This window comes from Prinia subflava, chromosome 8 (genome assembly GCF_021018805.1).
Source record: "Prinia subflava isolate CZ2003 ecotype Zambia chromosome 8, Cam_Psub_1.2, whole genome shotgun sequence".
In the NCBI taxonomy this organism is placed as follows: Eukaryota; Metazoa; Chordata; class Aves; order Passeriformes; family Cisticolidae; genus Prinia; species Prinia subflava.
In genome coordinates this window covers 11895418-11909908 of record NC_086254.1, presented here as the reverse complement: position 1 = coordinate 11909908, position 14491 = coordinate 11895418, and the positions used below count along the sequence as shown (strand labels likewise).

The following is a 14491-nucleotide window of genomic DNA, read 5'->3' as shown; positions in this document are numbered from 1 at the left end:
TGTTGTTTTTAGGATATTGCATAAAACAAAAGTAGAGCTGAAATTTTAGAATGAGTCTTAAAACTGTGCTATTTCAAGGGCAGGTTTTTAAGGACTGGCGTTTTTAACTGCTTATAGAGTGGTCCAGGTTTGTGGTATGTTTGGGCTCATTTGGGTATGTTTGTGTATGGATTTGTGTCAGATCTGCAGCCTCTCATGCACAGTCTCTGGTGAGCATGGTTTTTGTCTACTGTGTCCTGAGCTTGACTGAGGCAGTTCAGTGGCAGGTGTGAATGAGGATTTGGGTGTCCTAAAGCTGAGCAGAGCATTGCTGGGACAGATGTGCAAAATGTTGAACTGGAGCAGGCATTGAGGATTGTTGTAGGGCTGATGTTAGTGTTTGTGGGATTTGTTGTTTCTGCTAGTTTTAGTTGTGCCCTGTGCAGCTCGTGGGCAACATGAGGTGAGGAGTTTGTGCCATGGAGAATGCACTTGTGTTCGTGCTGTTGCTTGATGTAATTTGTGATTCTTTGGGAGTTTCAGAGAATTAGCACAAGGCTGTATTCCCTGGCTCATGTGATGCAGGGGAGCTCAGAACTGGTTGAGTGTGCCAGAAGTCTCCTCAAAGTTCAGTTCTGTGGCTGCTGTTCATTCTCTCACAGCTTCATTAGTGACCTAAGAGTATTTGCTTGGGCCACTGCCAGCCCTGAGTGCTGGGTAGCTGGGACAGAGTGGCTTAGAGAGAGAGCTTTATCCCGTCTGGAATTTTCCTCTGGGGTCACCCTAGTCTCCCTCCACTTGAGGAGGGAGGCAGTTTGCATCCTCACACTTGATCTGGTGACTGCCCTTTAATGATGCAGTGTAATATCAGTACCACAGAGAACCAGGGGTGGTTCAGGGCTGCAGCTGGTCCTGCAGAATGAAATGGGCAAAGATACTGCTGCAGTTGCCTGGGACACATCAGCAGGAAGAAAACCTGTGGGATATAGCCAGTGCATAAAAACTTGCAGTGAATGACTTGGAATGTGGGGCCACCTGCTCAGGGCAGGGGCTGTGCCTCTGCTGCAGCTCTTGCAGGGTTTGTTATGAGCCAGACAAGAAGGCAGGAGACCGCAGATGTCACTGTAGTATTTCAAAATAACTTTAAATTTTATTTATATCTTAAATCAGTGTTAAAATACCAGTAAAGAGAGCAGTGTAATAGGGAGAGGCAGTGAGCGCTGTATATTAACTCCAGTGCAAAGCTGAGAGCAAGTTTCTGGGGAGGGTTGTGGGGTTCCCAGCTCAGCAAGTCAGGCAGGGGCAGAAGTGGTGAAGCTGGGCCAAGTAGCAGGAGTGGGGGGCACAACACATTACCTTTGTGAAGGGCTCAGGGCAGAGCTGCCTTCCCATGCAAAACCCTTTTTCTTTCTGGTCTTTGTCCTCACCCTGTTCCCACCCCTCACGGTGTTCACATACTTGCACAGACACATGTTCTCTGACATACATATTCCCCTTTGCAGGCTCCACCTTTGTGCTCTGAGCTCTTCTGGCCCATGTGTTTTTCCTGGTGCTGTTCTCCCTTTTGGGATGGAAAGTGGGCAGAGAGGGACTTGGCTGTGAACTCTGGCTGTCTGCAGTCTGGGGGACTGGCTAATTGGGGAAGCGTTTAGGAGGTAATTGATCTCTCTTCCTTGGGAGAAGGACCTGCTCCCCTTGTGGGTTATCAGGCAGGTTTAGTCCCCAAATGCATCCTTGGCCCTCAGCCCCTTTTGTCACTTGGCTGCAACCCCAGCTGCCCAAGAGGTTTTGCTCCCAACTGAGCAAATCAATTCCCAAGTGATTTCATGTTAAACTTCATCCTATGGCCAAGCAATATAATTTTTTTGCTTTGTATGCATGTGCTAGAAAAGAAAAAAAAATCAGATTTCAGGTAGGAAAGGAAATGTCAGAAAAGGGCAAGTATTTGAGTCTGGAAATAGCCCCTATCCAAGGCAGCATTCCCTCTCCTACTGCTGCACAGGATGTGCTTGCAGAGCACCATGTCCCTGCTGGGGCCAGGACTCGTCACTTGCTCTCTGGCTCCGTGTCACTGGCACTGCTGCCTTCTTGGAGCTGCCAGAAGTGCACAGACCAAGTGCTGTTCCTGCTGAGTTGCTTCTCTGCTGTTCCTCCTAGCAGAGGGCTCAGGTGGCACACCTCTGGTGGTTGTGGCAGGGAGCAGAGGGGATGGGGTGGCTTCTGTTCCCTGCATGTCCTGCTCTGAGGTCACTTGGCTCTGGTCACTTGGTGGTGAGGTGGCCGTGTGTGGGCTGCATCCAGTGGAGGAGACAGGCAAGGGAGGCCCAGGGATGGTGCTTGTGATGGGACTATAGCTGCAGAGAGTGGTTCGGCACGGGGGTGGCAGATGAAAGGATGTGAATCACAGTCCAGTGCTGATGGTGGCTCCTGGCTGCATCCCAAGGTCACTCTAATTTGGTTTCTTTGGACTCCCAGGGCTTTTTGTGGCTGTCGGTGAAGTCCCCTGCCACAAAGAGAGTAGTCACCAGAGACTGTTCCAGTCACTCCTGGTCAGGGCCAGCAGGGCTGTTCTGAGCACATGGCATCTGAAATGCTCTGCTCTTGCTCCTGCAGCCTCTTCCTGGAGACACTTGTCTGTGTTACAGCCGTTTCCCCTCCCGTGGGGAGTGCTGTGGTACTCACGGGGGCCTGCGCCTTCGTGCCATTGAGGTGAGTGTAGAGGAGCGCAGCAATGTCACTGTGACCGGCCTCCAGCGCGATGGCAACAGCATTGTTACCATCCTACAAAGTAAGGGAGAGCATGCAGAAAGGGATTTGGGGACAGGACATAGTGTGGGCTGCCCAGGCCCAGTGGCAGAACCTTACACTGTCCACGATGGAGATGTTGCAGGTGGGCTGAGCCAGCAGCAGCTTCACGGTCTCCACGCGGCCGTGCTCGCAGGCGCACATCAGCGCGGTCGAGCCCTCCTCGTCCTGCAGGTTCACATCGGCCCCGCAGGCAAGCAGGGCTTCCACCATCTCCTGCCGGCCATGGCTAACAGCCAACATCAGCGCCGTCTGGCCAGCCTGCAAGGAAGGGACACTGCCAGGCCACCCCCAGCCCCGCTGCACTACCCACTTGGCCCTGCACCACAGGGCCACAGCCCTGCTGCCAGGCAGGAGAAGCTCCTAAGGTGATGCCCTCCCATACACCGACACCTCCAGGTTTTGGAGCCATTGTCCTGCCCTTGGAAGAGCTGGGCATGGTCCTGGCATCTGCCTGGGGGTGGGAGGGTGAAGATGTGGCCTTCAGATCACACCAACCTGGCTGGCCTTGGCATTGACGTTGCCCATGCTGAAAAGCCTCCTGACCACATTCATGTCCTCCTCCTGCTCAACGGCTGCCAGTGCTGCCAGCATGAGGGCAGTGTACCCAGCTTTGTTCTGGTAGTCCACGTTACAGATCCCTGCAGGGGTGGGCAGAGGGAGCTCAAGATGCTGCAGGGCTACTGAGACACATGGACCAAGCCATGTGCCTGGCTCCACCTCACAGTCCTGCCCAGGGTGCTGTGAGCCATCCCATAGGCACAGAACTGCTGATGGATCTCCCCCACAAAATCTGGGCTCCCAAACAGGCTCGGGTGACTTCTGACCCCTACCCCTATGAACAGACATAGCCCAGGGCAGCTCTCCTTGCCCCTCTGCTGCCAGTGCCTTCCCCCTGTGCTGACATGGCCAGGACATGACCTGGGGTACAGTGGGATGCTGGCAAGGGGATGTTTCTGGGGCTGGGAGCCACTGACCCGTATCCAGCAGCAGCCACACGATGTGGAAGTTGGAGTGGGAGACACTGTAGTGCAGGGCTGTGTTGCCATTCCCATCTGCCAGGTTCACCACGTGGGCCAGGAGAGCCGGTGAGACCTCAGCAAAGGCCAGGAGGTGGTTGGCAACCGTGTCAGGCATGGACGACTTTTGGCTGGACAGACGGAACCACTCCTGAAGGATCAGGCTGCTGCTGGCAAGCTGTGGGCAGAGAGGGGCTGAGCTCCTCCTAAGCCTCAGCATGGCCTCACACCCTGGCAACCACTCCCTGCTGCCAGCCCAGGTGGCAGGGAGCAGAATCTGTGCTCCAGAGAGGGTGGGTGAAGGCAGGACCCTGAACTGCCCAAACCCATGCTGGGCATGGCCTGAGTCCACATGGGTTTTTGGGTTTCCAAGACAAACCCTGGAGCAAAGGGCTGTACTTTGGGGGAAGGTGTTGAGCTAGGCTTTGCTGGCTCCTCTCTGAGTAGGGCCAGCTCGGGGGGATGTAGGTAGGGGCTGGGCCAGCCATCCCACCCCCGTGCTCCACTTACCACCTCTTTGTTCTTGGCAGCACCAGGGTGGCCCAGGTGAGTCTTGACAATGAGGCAAGCCTCCCTCATCCTGGGGTTCAGCTCAAACCTGTGAAGAGCACGCAGATGTCTGCAGTGTGGGGCTGAATCATCCCACCAAACCTGTGAGCTCCCCAGTGCCTGTAACTCTCGGCAGGGTCCCCAGAGTGCAACCTCCAGCCCAGCAGCTGCAGCCTGCCTGTTTCAGCCTCTGCAAACCACCACAGAATGGAGCCTTATATGGATGTGCTTGGGCATGATTCACCCATTCTTAGGCCACATTTTTTCCTTTTGTTGAAAAATGCTATCGAAGGCTGTTGGTTTTTTTGTCCCCTTCTAACATATCTTCTCCAGTAAAGAGGCATCTGGGGCCTCTCATCCTTTCCTTAGCAGACCCAAGAAACTGGAAGGATTGTTTCCTGATGAATGTTCTCTGTAGGAGCTGAATGGGATTTTCCCAGTGGTGGCACTGAAACTGCAGCAGATGCCCTGAGTTAGCAGGGCCAGTGCCATGGCTCCCAGCTGTGCAGACCCAGGGAGCAGGGAGCCTTCTCTAATGGCACTTACTTTTCCTTCACCTCAGGGGGCTCCAGCGGGGTCACATCAGTCCCCTTGCACTCCAATCTGGGCTCACATGTGCCTTCCCCGGCCTCCTCCTCTGAGGTTTCGGTGTCTCCCTGCTCCGAACTGTTCGAGCTGTCGGCCGAAGCCTTCTCAGAGGAGCTGTTGCCTTCTTCCTCCTCCTCACTGGATGTGCTCTCATACCTGCACAGAAGGAAGGATGCTCAGTGGTAACACAGCACCAGTTTGGCCCCCTTCAGGCCCTGCCACTGGCCCCAGCCCAGGACAGGGATGCAGGGGACTAGGATTGGCGCACGGGGGTGGCAAGAGCCCCTCTGCACGTACTCCCCATTCAGCACGCCCACAAACTGCAGGCTCTTCTTGCTGCCCTCTGCCTCCCTCCGGGGAGGACCATCCCGCTTCTTCATGATGGACTTCAGGGCTCCTACAGGGAAAGAGATGGATGTCAAGGGCCAGGGAGCAAGAATCACAGAATTTTAGGTCTGGGTTAGAGGAGACCTTGAAGATCATCTCATTTCAACTCCACTGCCATGGTCAGGAACACCTTCCACTAGACCAGGCTGCTCAGAGGTCCATCCAACCCAGCCTTAAACACTTCCAGGGATGGGGCATCCAACTTCTCTAGGTAACCTGTGCCAGGGCATCACTTCACAGTAAAGAATTTTTCCTGATATCTAATCTAAACCTACTGTCATTTTGAAAACACTCCCCCTTGTCCTGTCATTACATGCTCTTGTAAACAGCTTTTCTCTGGGGCCAGTCAAACACCCCAAACCCACTAGAGCCCCGGGCAGGCATGGAAGGGACATGGGCAACTGCTGGAGCACAGGCAGCATTGGCACTGCAGGCGTTGTCCCCTACAAGGCCATCCTCTCCCTTCCTGCAGGAACACTCCAACCCAGACCCTGGCATCATCTCTGGTGACACTCACCGGCCACAGGATTTTGGGCAGCTCCACTGTCCTGTGCTGGGGATGGGTCCTGGTTGCTGTGTGTCATCTCCAGCACAGCTGGCCCAGGGCCTTGGCTGTCTGGGCACATCCCCCACGTTGCTCCTGCGGCGGGCGCTGAGGGGCTGCTCAGGCCATCACCCGGGCCAGGCTCCATCACCTTGGCCGCACCAGGCTCCTTCTCCTCTCCTGCCAGGACAATGCTGCCCACATCTGTCTGGCTGCCCTTGTCATCGCAGCTGGCAGCTGAATCGGGTCCAACTGCCACGTCCCGCCCGTCAGGGTGGCAGCCCACGGCGATGCAGGAGGTCGAGGGGCAGCACTCCACACCTGCCTCTGCTGTCTTTGGGGGGTCACCAGCTGCCTGGCTCTGTGTCACTACCACAGCCTCCACCACTGCCTCAGCCACCTGCGGCTTGGCCATCACCTCCTTGTCCACCTGCCCACGAGGCCGGCGGGCGCACACCTCCAGCCGGAGCTCCTCCAGCTCCCGTGTGGCCTCCTGCAGGTGCCCCTCCATCACGGTGATCACCTCCTTCTGATGCCCCACCGTCTGCTGCAGCAGCTCCAGCTCCCGCTCCGCCTCAGTGGCCAGCCCCAGTGAGGACTCCAGCACCCAGACGGCCACATCCCTGCGTCCCAGTGTGCCACTGTCTAGCGCATCCCCACTCTCCTGCTGCGACCGGTAGTAGAAGACGGCATCTGTCATGGCCCTGTCCTCACCCACTGCCACAGAGCGGCACGGCCTCTCAGCCACCCTGGGGCTCTTGCTCGGCCAAGCCCTGATGTTCCGCTCTGGCACGGCCAGCTTCTCTGTCAACTTCCTCAGCTCTGCAATTTTGCTCGTTCGCCCCTTCACTGGCTCTGCTTCACTCTCTGGCCCTGTGTGAGGCACCTCCTCACCTCCTGCCCCTGCCTCAGAGCTAGAGGAGTGATACAATGCCTCGCCAGCATCTGCTGACAGTTTCTCTAGCAACTTTGCTTTCTCCCTCTTTAACTCACAGATCTGCATCTCCAGGAGTGGGATGGTTTTCACCTGCTCCTCCAGGTCCCGGAGCTGACGCAGGGCTGCAGCCATCTGCTCCCGGACGTGCTGCAGCGGGGCCGTGCTGAGCCCCGCAGCCGGAGTGCTGCGCCCCGAGCTGCCAGGGCTTACCCGGCCCCAGCCCGCCTGGCCCTCAGTGCCCACCGGCACCCAGGGTGGTGGCTGGCCCAGGGCACATGGCAGGCCACTGTGGGAGGGACCACCAATATCCTGCAAACGGCCCTGCTCCTGCTCCAGCCTCCTGCTTGTCTCCAGCAAGGTCTTCTCCACCCGTGGGTTTGGCATGAGACCCTTGCGGGTGGGAGGTGGGAGCAGCCGTACTGGCGGCGGTGAGATGGGGTGGGAGGTTGGCTTGCTCGCACGCTCCAGGGGTGCTCGGCTGTGCGGGGACAGCAGCAGCCCAGTCCTGCCCTCCTCGCTGGCTGTGGAGGTGAGGGACTCGGTGGAGGTCCAGGCACTGGTGTGGCTGCTGGGGCTGCGCAGGGTGCTGGGTGGTGGACGGGACCCTTTCACCCTGCGAGGCAGTGCTACTTTCTTGAGTGTTTGGCCACTTTCAATATCATCAACATATTTCAGGAAATCAAGGTCCAGCAGAAAGCCATAAGGGGTTTCCACGGAATATGAGCTCTTCTCTCCATCGTCCTGGTCCCGGTACAAGAATGGCCCCCCCAGATCTGCAAGAGGAGCAGGGGTGGTTAGGCAGGGACGTGGTGGAGACAGGATGGTTTTTCCAACTGGGTTATACTGGAATTTACAGCCTGCAGGCCCCTCTCCTCCATGATGTGCAATGTGTTTGTCTCCAGCACCCTCGGTGCCATAGGATATCACAGGGCACCATGTCAGCGTTGGTGCTGGAGTGAGGAACTCCATTGGGATGGGACGGGACAGCTCAGCCCTGCTACCCCCCCTTGCACCCGTTCCACTGTCACAACCTGGTGCCAACCCTGGTCTCTTTACCTGGGAGGTTCTGGTTCAGGGGTGCTGGCTGAGCCATCTTCTTCCTGGAATGCTGCTGACCAGAGGACCATCAACCTGCAACAATGAGACCATGTCCAGCCAAACCCTGTGACCCCAGGGCTGGTGACCCTCAGGCAGCCACACAGCCTTGACCCCCTTCTGGGGAGAGCCCTGTGGCTGACCCTGCCATCTGCAAGGTCCCCTGGCCTCCCCCAGTCCACGGCTGACACGTGCCAGTGGTCAGGCAAGCACTGTGCTGCCTGTGGGGCTGGGATTGTTTGTACATTTAAGGAATGCTCCATAGCTCAGCTGGGATAGCTGTGCTGCCAGCTCCGAGGGTCACGAGTTGGAGCTTGGCCATACAGTGGGAGCAGGCCAGGAAAAAAAAGAGGCTGAAACCTGTACAGGTGCAATACTCAGTGTCTTTGGATAAAGGGAACCAATGCTTTGGCAAAGCCACATGACTGCAGAGAGCTGCCAGCACCTCTCAGTGCTGGGTGTGATGCCCATTCTCACCACCTAGGGTGCCCCACAAGGCCTCAGGGGTGTCCTAAGGGGCCGATGACCACCAGGAGGGACTTGACTGCTTTTCACTGTCCATAATGTGGGATAAGGCAGAGGAGAATGAAATGGGGGCCTAGTTTTCCTAGGAGCCAGGCATGGACACTCTGCAGGAGAGCCAGCAGGATACAGCTGTGGTGCCGAAGTGAGCTCATGGCTGGAGGTGCCACCAGCTGTGAGCACTGAGCTGGGACCTGCTGCAACATCTGGCAGCATCTGGATGCTGGGGCCCAGGTGTCAAGTGCTCCTGGCAGGAGCAGGAGGGGACAACACCACCTTGGAAACACCCTTTGCTGCTTTGCATGGCATCAGGGTTCTGATGGCTCTGTCCATGGGGCACAGGTGGCCATGGAGCTGAGCAGCTGTTGGTGGGCAAAGCATTTGGCACTGGGCTATTTTCAGAAGAAAGCAGGGGAGGAGGAATGCCGCAGAGGAATGGTGGCTTGGGCACAGACCTCAGGGAAGCTGAGACTCAATGCTGCCCAGGGAACAGTGCAGGATCTGGCCTTGGCTGCACAGAAACACCCACATCCGCCCCTCACACCGATGCTGCAGCCATTCCCCAGCCCCGGCGCTGCAGCTGCCAGCCCTCGGCTGGCCCTGACCCCCTGCAGCCAGCAGAGCAGCTGTGGCAGCGCCAGGCTTGGGCTGGGCACCATGGCAGCCTCCCACACCCAGCCCAGTGCACAGGGTTGGGGGCTGAGTCCAACTGGGCAGAGATAAAACACTTCCCACTAGTCACCAGGACAGATTCTGGGGCTCTCCCACTCCTCTGCCAACCCACCCACAGCTGATGCACATCCCAAATTCCATCTCCCTTAGAATCATCCCACCTTCGAGTGGGCATCCATTCCACCTCCCCTGGGAACACCCTGGCTCCATGCTGGCATCCACCATTCCCAAACTGCTGGCTTCATGCCCAAGAGAGTTCACACATCCCCCACCTCGTCTAATCCCTCCCACCCTGGGAAGAGTTTGGCTTCCCCCTCTGCATGGCCCTTTGCTGCAGGTAATTAAACAGTGCTGGGGCCAGGACAAACTTCCCACTGGGCTCCACACACGTAAATCAAAGAGGAAGAGAGAGCAACAGGAGCCAGAGCCAGCGGGTGCGTTTCCTCAGGGGGAAGTGGCCGGCAGCTCCCTTCCGCCACCCGGCCTGGGTATTGTCCTGCCTGGGGACAGGAAAAGCCTCCTCTGCCGAGGCCTGGAGACCTCCCACACCACTCCAGCAGCAAAGATGCCCTTTGCACCAGCACTGCACTGGTGTCCCCTCCACTGAACTGGGAACAGGCTGCTTGTCACCTGCCACCTCCTATGGCCCCTTCAGCCAACATCAGCAGCTGCATCTTGACTGTGAGGGGCATCCTCCCACTGCTTCCAGACCCCATTTCTTTCGCTCTGACAGGTTAGGCTGGACCATGGCAGGAGTTTGTCTTCACCCAGATCCAAAAAAGGTGATGGGACCTGCCAGCTTCCAACCATGTCCAATTCACCCCAAGGACCCCATGATGTTCAAACCCTCCTGCAAGGTGCAAACACACCCCAAACTCCTCAGTGCAAACTGTCCCTGGGCTGGGGAAGAGGTGTGGGGCAAGATTGGACAAGTGGGGGCAGATGGTCCCAGTGTGCAGCAGGTTGAGTCCCCACACCCATGGCCCAGCCACTGTCAGCACCAGCTGGACCTGGCTGCCACAACCATGGCACCACCCAGGCAGCTGTCCTCCACCTGGGCTGAAGTCTTGCTGGGGCTAATTGTACCAGCCACTTTGGTGCCAAAGGCTGATTTTCAGCTGCTTCCTTGGGCACTGGTGCAGGTTGCTGAAGGGGCTGGACCCCTGGGGGGAACCCTTACATGATCCCAGCTCTCTTTGGAAGTAATGAAAGTGTTGTTTGTAGCACTGGTGTTTCAACAGAAAAGCAGGATGCTACAAGCAAAGGACTGGCAGGAAGGCTTGGCAGCAAGGGGAAGAGGAGGAGGATGCGCAGGCACCCAACCACCCCTGTGGAGGTAGGGCTATGCTTTGCTTGGGCTCACACCTGTATTTTCCCCTTGTGCTGTTGTACCAATGCCAACATGGGAAACTTGGGGCCAAAACTGGAGCTGCTCTGCTCAATTACAATAAGAAGTCATGTCAGGGATGAAGGAAACTGGGCACGTTGGCACAGCCCAGGTACCACCCAGTCCTCACCCCAGCCCCAGCTGCAGGCAGCACCTTGGGACCTCTGGCCTCATGGGAAGATTTCCCCTTGGGTTTCCCAAGCTCCTGGACTGGCAGAGGAGAGGTCTAGGGGAGCTGTTTCTAAAGCCCGAGACCTCTGGGCCCTTTCCCTCCCCAGGGCACAGTTGTAGCAGCCCTCAGCCCTATTCAACCACCTGATAAAGTGCAGCCTGGGCTGCTCCACCAGTGGGGCTGGAGCTGGACACAGGGAGGGTTCTCCCTGGCTCTCCTCCTGAGCCAAAATACTGAGGTCATGAGGAATGTGAGAAGAACAGAGTCCAGAGCAGCCCTGGCCAGCACAACTTGATTTATCTCAGCCAGGCATGCTTCCCTCGTAGCTGTGCAGGCGATAAGCCCTGAAGCTTGGAACTGAGGCTGTTCCAAAGTTAAAGGGAAACCACTGAGCAAGCACACGGCTTTCTACTCTGCCAGCAACCTGCCAGGATTCAGGCTCCTTGCACACAGCCAGCTGTCACACATACTTATCACCTGCAATGTTACCTGCCAGCACTGTGGCTGGGTTCAGCAGGAGGTATCCAGGGCTCATGACACCTTCCCGCCCCTGTCCCCTGCTGCAGGAGCTGTATGGGAGGGCCTGTGCCTATTTGCTCAGGCCACCTTGGCCATGCTGTCTGGGCTGGAGCTGCTCCTGGAGGAGCTGGATCCAGGTGAGTGGGTGTACAATGTTGACCCAGGGAGAGAAAGGGAAATGCTTCCATCATCTCAACAGCCTAATTTGAGGGTTGGACTGTTATTTCTAGAGTTGTCATCATTGATGGCCTGGCCGGCTAGGAGGCTAACGGGGCTGCCCAGGCTCTGCACCCGCTCCAGCCCCTCAGGGACCTCCCTGAGCTCACACACAGCAGGTGTAGAGTCCACACACAGACTTACCCACGTGGAGATCAGCTCTACCAGCCCTCTCACACCTACAGCACTATATGCTCCCTACATTTCACTAGAGAACATCAACCCCTTTCCTCACACCCTCACCACAGCTGCCCACCAGCATCTTCCACCAACACCTTCCGATTCCCTCGGGGCTGCTGGCAACACACGGCATCAGCAGCGATGGCCTGGGGTTGTCCTGCTGTGAGGAGGGGCTCAGAGGTAAAACTAAATTTACACCCGGGGAGCCCAGGTACAGCTGGGGTACACACACAGCACCGTGCACAACCCCATGGTGGGATCTCCATGTGCATGCAGGAGCACCCCCTGTGCCCTTCAGCACGCCAAAGGGGCCTGCAGGAGCCTGGGGTGCCATGTCCCACCACCCCGGGAACCCACAGCACACCCAGCCCGAACAGTCCCCAGGACCTCAGGGAGTCCCCAGGACCCGCAGCCCTGCAGTTCCCCAGCTCCCTGGGAGTCCACCAGCATCCCCAACCTTAGGGATTCCAGGCACTCCTGGGGGATCCCCAGGCACCGGGGCGACAGCCCGTTCCCAGCCCAGTGGACCCCGGGGACCCCCCGCCGCCGCCAGCCGGAGAGGAGGAGGTCCAGCCCGGCCCCGGCCTCGCTCCCCTCCCGCTCCCGCCGCCGGGGCCGCTCGGGCGGAGCCGCCGGGGCGGCGGATGCCGGGGCCGCCCCATCCCGCCGCGGTGCCGCCGCGGTCCCGCCACGTCTGCGGGGCTCCAGCGCGGCCCTTCGGGGGCCACGGGCGGCGGCGGGCGCGGGGCCCTGCGGGGGCCGCCACTGGGACGAGCCCCCGCCCCGCCGCCGCCAGGCCTGCCCGGCCCGTCCCGCCCGGACCCCGCCGTCCCTCACCGTGCCGCCGCGCTCCTGGGCTGCAGCCGGGACACAGCCCCGGGGCTCTCGGGCCGCTCCGCGGCGCCGGGCAGCGCTGCCCGCCGCAGCCCCGGGCCGAGGGCAGGCGGGAGCGGGAGCGGGAGCGGCCGGGGCGGGGCGGGGGCGGGCGGGGACCGGCCCCGGGCCCGACGGGACGGGCACCGCCCCCGGCCACTCGCCCCGCGGCATCCCCGCCAGCCCCCTCTCCGCGTGGGGAGGCGGTATCGCCGTCCCGGTGGCCGCCCGGGGTGGGATGTGCTCCGTTCCTGTCTCCTGGGGGAGGGGTGTCCCCTACCCTTGTCACCCCAGGGTGATTACCCTGGGGATGGGGTGCGCCTACTCCAGTCACCCTGGGGACGGAATTTCCCCTAACCTGTCCACATCGGGGATGCCCACCCTGCAGAAAGGGGATCCCCTGCCCACATCACCCCGATGCTGGGGTACCTTCTGGCCTGTGCTCAATCCCGCTGCTGGCCAGGGCCCGGCGGGGGGCTGGGGTCCAGCTCCCTGCACCACCGTGCTTCCCCCAGCATCGCCGCCCCCCGCACATCTTGCCCCTCGTCCCACCCATGGCCGGGAGTAGTGTGCCTCTGGCCCTGGCTAGGCTCCCCGGGCCTGGCCCCGCTGGGTTCCTGGCAGCCCTCCCTGTCCCAGCAGCGGCTGTTTGTCTCCTTTTCTTGCCAGCTTTCTTCCTCGCCTGCTTCCCGTGCTGGTCGCTGGGCTGCAAGCTCTGGGCTCTCCCCCCATCCTGTAAGGACCCCGGCCATTCCCCACCTTAGAGCTTGCCCTCACTAACTGCTCCAGACCCTTTCAGCGCTGAAACATTCAGCGACGACTTTTACTTCTTTTCTTTTCAGCTCTGAACTTCACGGGTATTTTTCCATATCTGGCTCTTCTGTAACACTACTCACGGGAAGAGCAGGAGAAACAAGATGTGATTCCCGACGTCCCTCCCAGCTGCTGGCAGGCAGTTTGGGGACTTCTGGGAAAGGGTTTGCATCCGGACGGAAGTACCTTAATAGCTCTAATGAATCTACCTCCACTGACAGACCGCGTCCCTCTCCAATGCATTTGCATACTTGGCCTCTCCAGCATCCTGCAGTAATGAACTTGGTGATTTCACGCCCTCAACTGGTCTCCAAAGCAGGTCTTGAATAGCACTGCTCTTGCCGATTCACTGACTGCTTCAAGAAGAAATCACTTGGGTCCTCTGCAGCTTTACCTTTACTGTGCAGCTTTACCTTCTCTGTCCAGGTCAGGAAAGGTGAAGTCTGGGCCAATGAGCCAAGTCCCAGTGGTGCCCAGCTGTGCTGTGGAGCTCCTGCCCTGCATCCCGGCTCAGAGTTCCATGATGGGCCCACATCCCAGTCCTTCACTCCTGCTCTTGGACATCCAACAAAATGTCACCCACTTCCAGGCAGCAACTCTAGTTTCCTCCCTGCAAAGGGAAAGAAACAGCAAAAGAGGAGTTGAGGAAACATGAGCTTGGGAAAGTTATGTCACTGCAGCTCTGTGGATGGCAGCCCCCATGTGACTGCTGCCACCCCAGCACAGGGGCTGCCTGTGGGAGTGGGGAGACTATGAACCACGCAGCACCACCAAGGAAATACAGCCCTGGGGCTGCCTGAATGTGATGCTGGATCACAAAACTGTGGCAGCTCCGAGATATTTCCAGGCTGAGGCTCACCAGCAGCCTTTGAGAAAGCAGGATTGCATTGTTCCCTGCAGGGATCAGACTCCTCTGGCTTTAAGTTCTGGTCACTGAGAAGAATCAAACCCAAGGGACAGACTTTGTTTCTAATATTCATTGTTTTCTGCAGAAACTATGGGACTCAAATATGAGGCCATGGCCAGAGAACTCACCTGAGCTGGTTGTTGTTCACACCCCATGTAAGTCCCATCTGCATCCAGAAGCAGATCACATGGAGCAAAGTGCTTCTGAGGCCTCAGCTGGGACCGGTGTGGTGACTTCACCCCACACCAGGGGTGCCGAGCCAGGACCGGTCCGAGCTGTGGCACCAGCCTGACCAGGCTAGAGGTGCCCAGCAGGTGTAGCTGAACC

The 14491-nt window shown here is 58.4% G+C and overlaps 1 protein-coding gene across 3 annotated transcripts; it reads right to left on the bottom strand.

Moving 5' to 3' along the window:
* Positions 1 to 1104: 1104 nt before the first annotated feature.
* On the bottom strand, positions 1105 to 13404 carry KANK3 (KN motif and ankyrin repeat domains 3). 3 transcript variants are annotated; one of them, XM_063403055.1, is made up of 11 exons: positions 12409 to 12563; positions 7865 to 7939; positions 5845 to 7581; positions 5238 to 5337; positions 4899 to 5096; positions 4314 to 4401; positions 3762 to 3981; positions 3283 to 3425; positions 2845 to 3045; positions 2662 to 2760; positions 1105 to 2482 (listed from the first exon to the last, which is right to left on the bottom strand). In XM_063403055.1, the coding sequence occupies exons 2-11, from the start codon at positions 7899 to 7901 to the stop codon at positions 2429 to 2431; spliced, it is 2877 nt and encodes a 958-aa protein (XP_063259125.1). In that variant the 5' UTR covers positions 7902 to 7939; positions 12409 to 12563; the 3' UTR covers positions 1105 to 2428. The 3 variants fall into 3 exon arrangements, with proteins under 3 accessions (XP_063259125.1, XP_063259124.1, XP_063259123.1); XM_063403054.1 differs by lacking the exon at positions 12409 to 12563 and adding an exon at positions 13341 to 13404 and having other exon boundaries at positions 2432 to 2760; XM_063403053.1 differs by having other exon boundaries at positions 2432 to 2760.
* Between the last annotated feature and the right edge of the window lie 1087 nt (positions 13405 to 14491).

Bases quoted from the DNA above. Each gene is read 5' to 3' on its own strand.
- KANK3 (XM_063403054.1), bottom strand. From the start codon at position 7,901: ATGGCTCAGCCAGCACCCCTGAACCAGAACCTCCCAG. The intron at 4,402-4,898 runs GTAAGTGCCATT...TGCTCTTCACAG, and splicing joins CCCCCTGAGGTGAAGGAAAA to GTTTGAGCTGAACCCCAGGA. The intron at 3,982-4,313 runs GTAAGTGGAGCA...CTCTGCCCACAG, and splicing joins CTGCCAAGAACAAAGAGGTG to CTTGCCAGCAGCAGCCTGAT.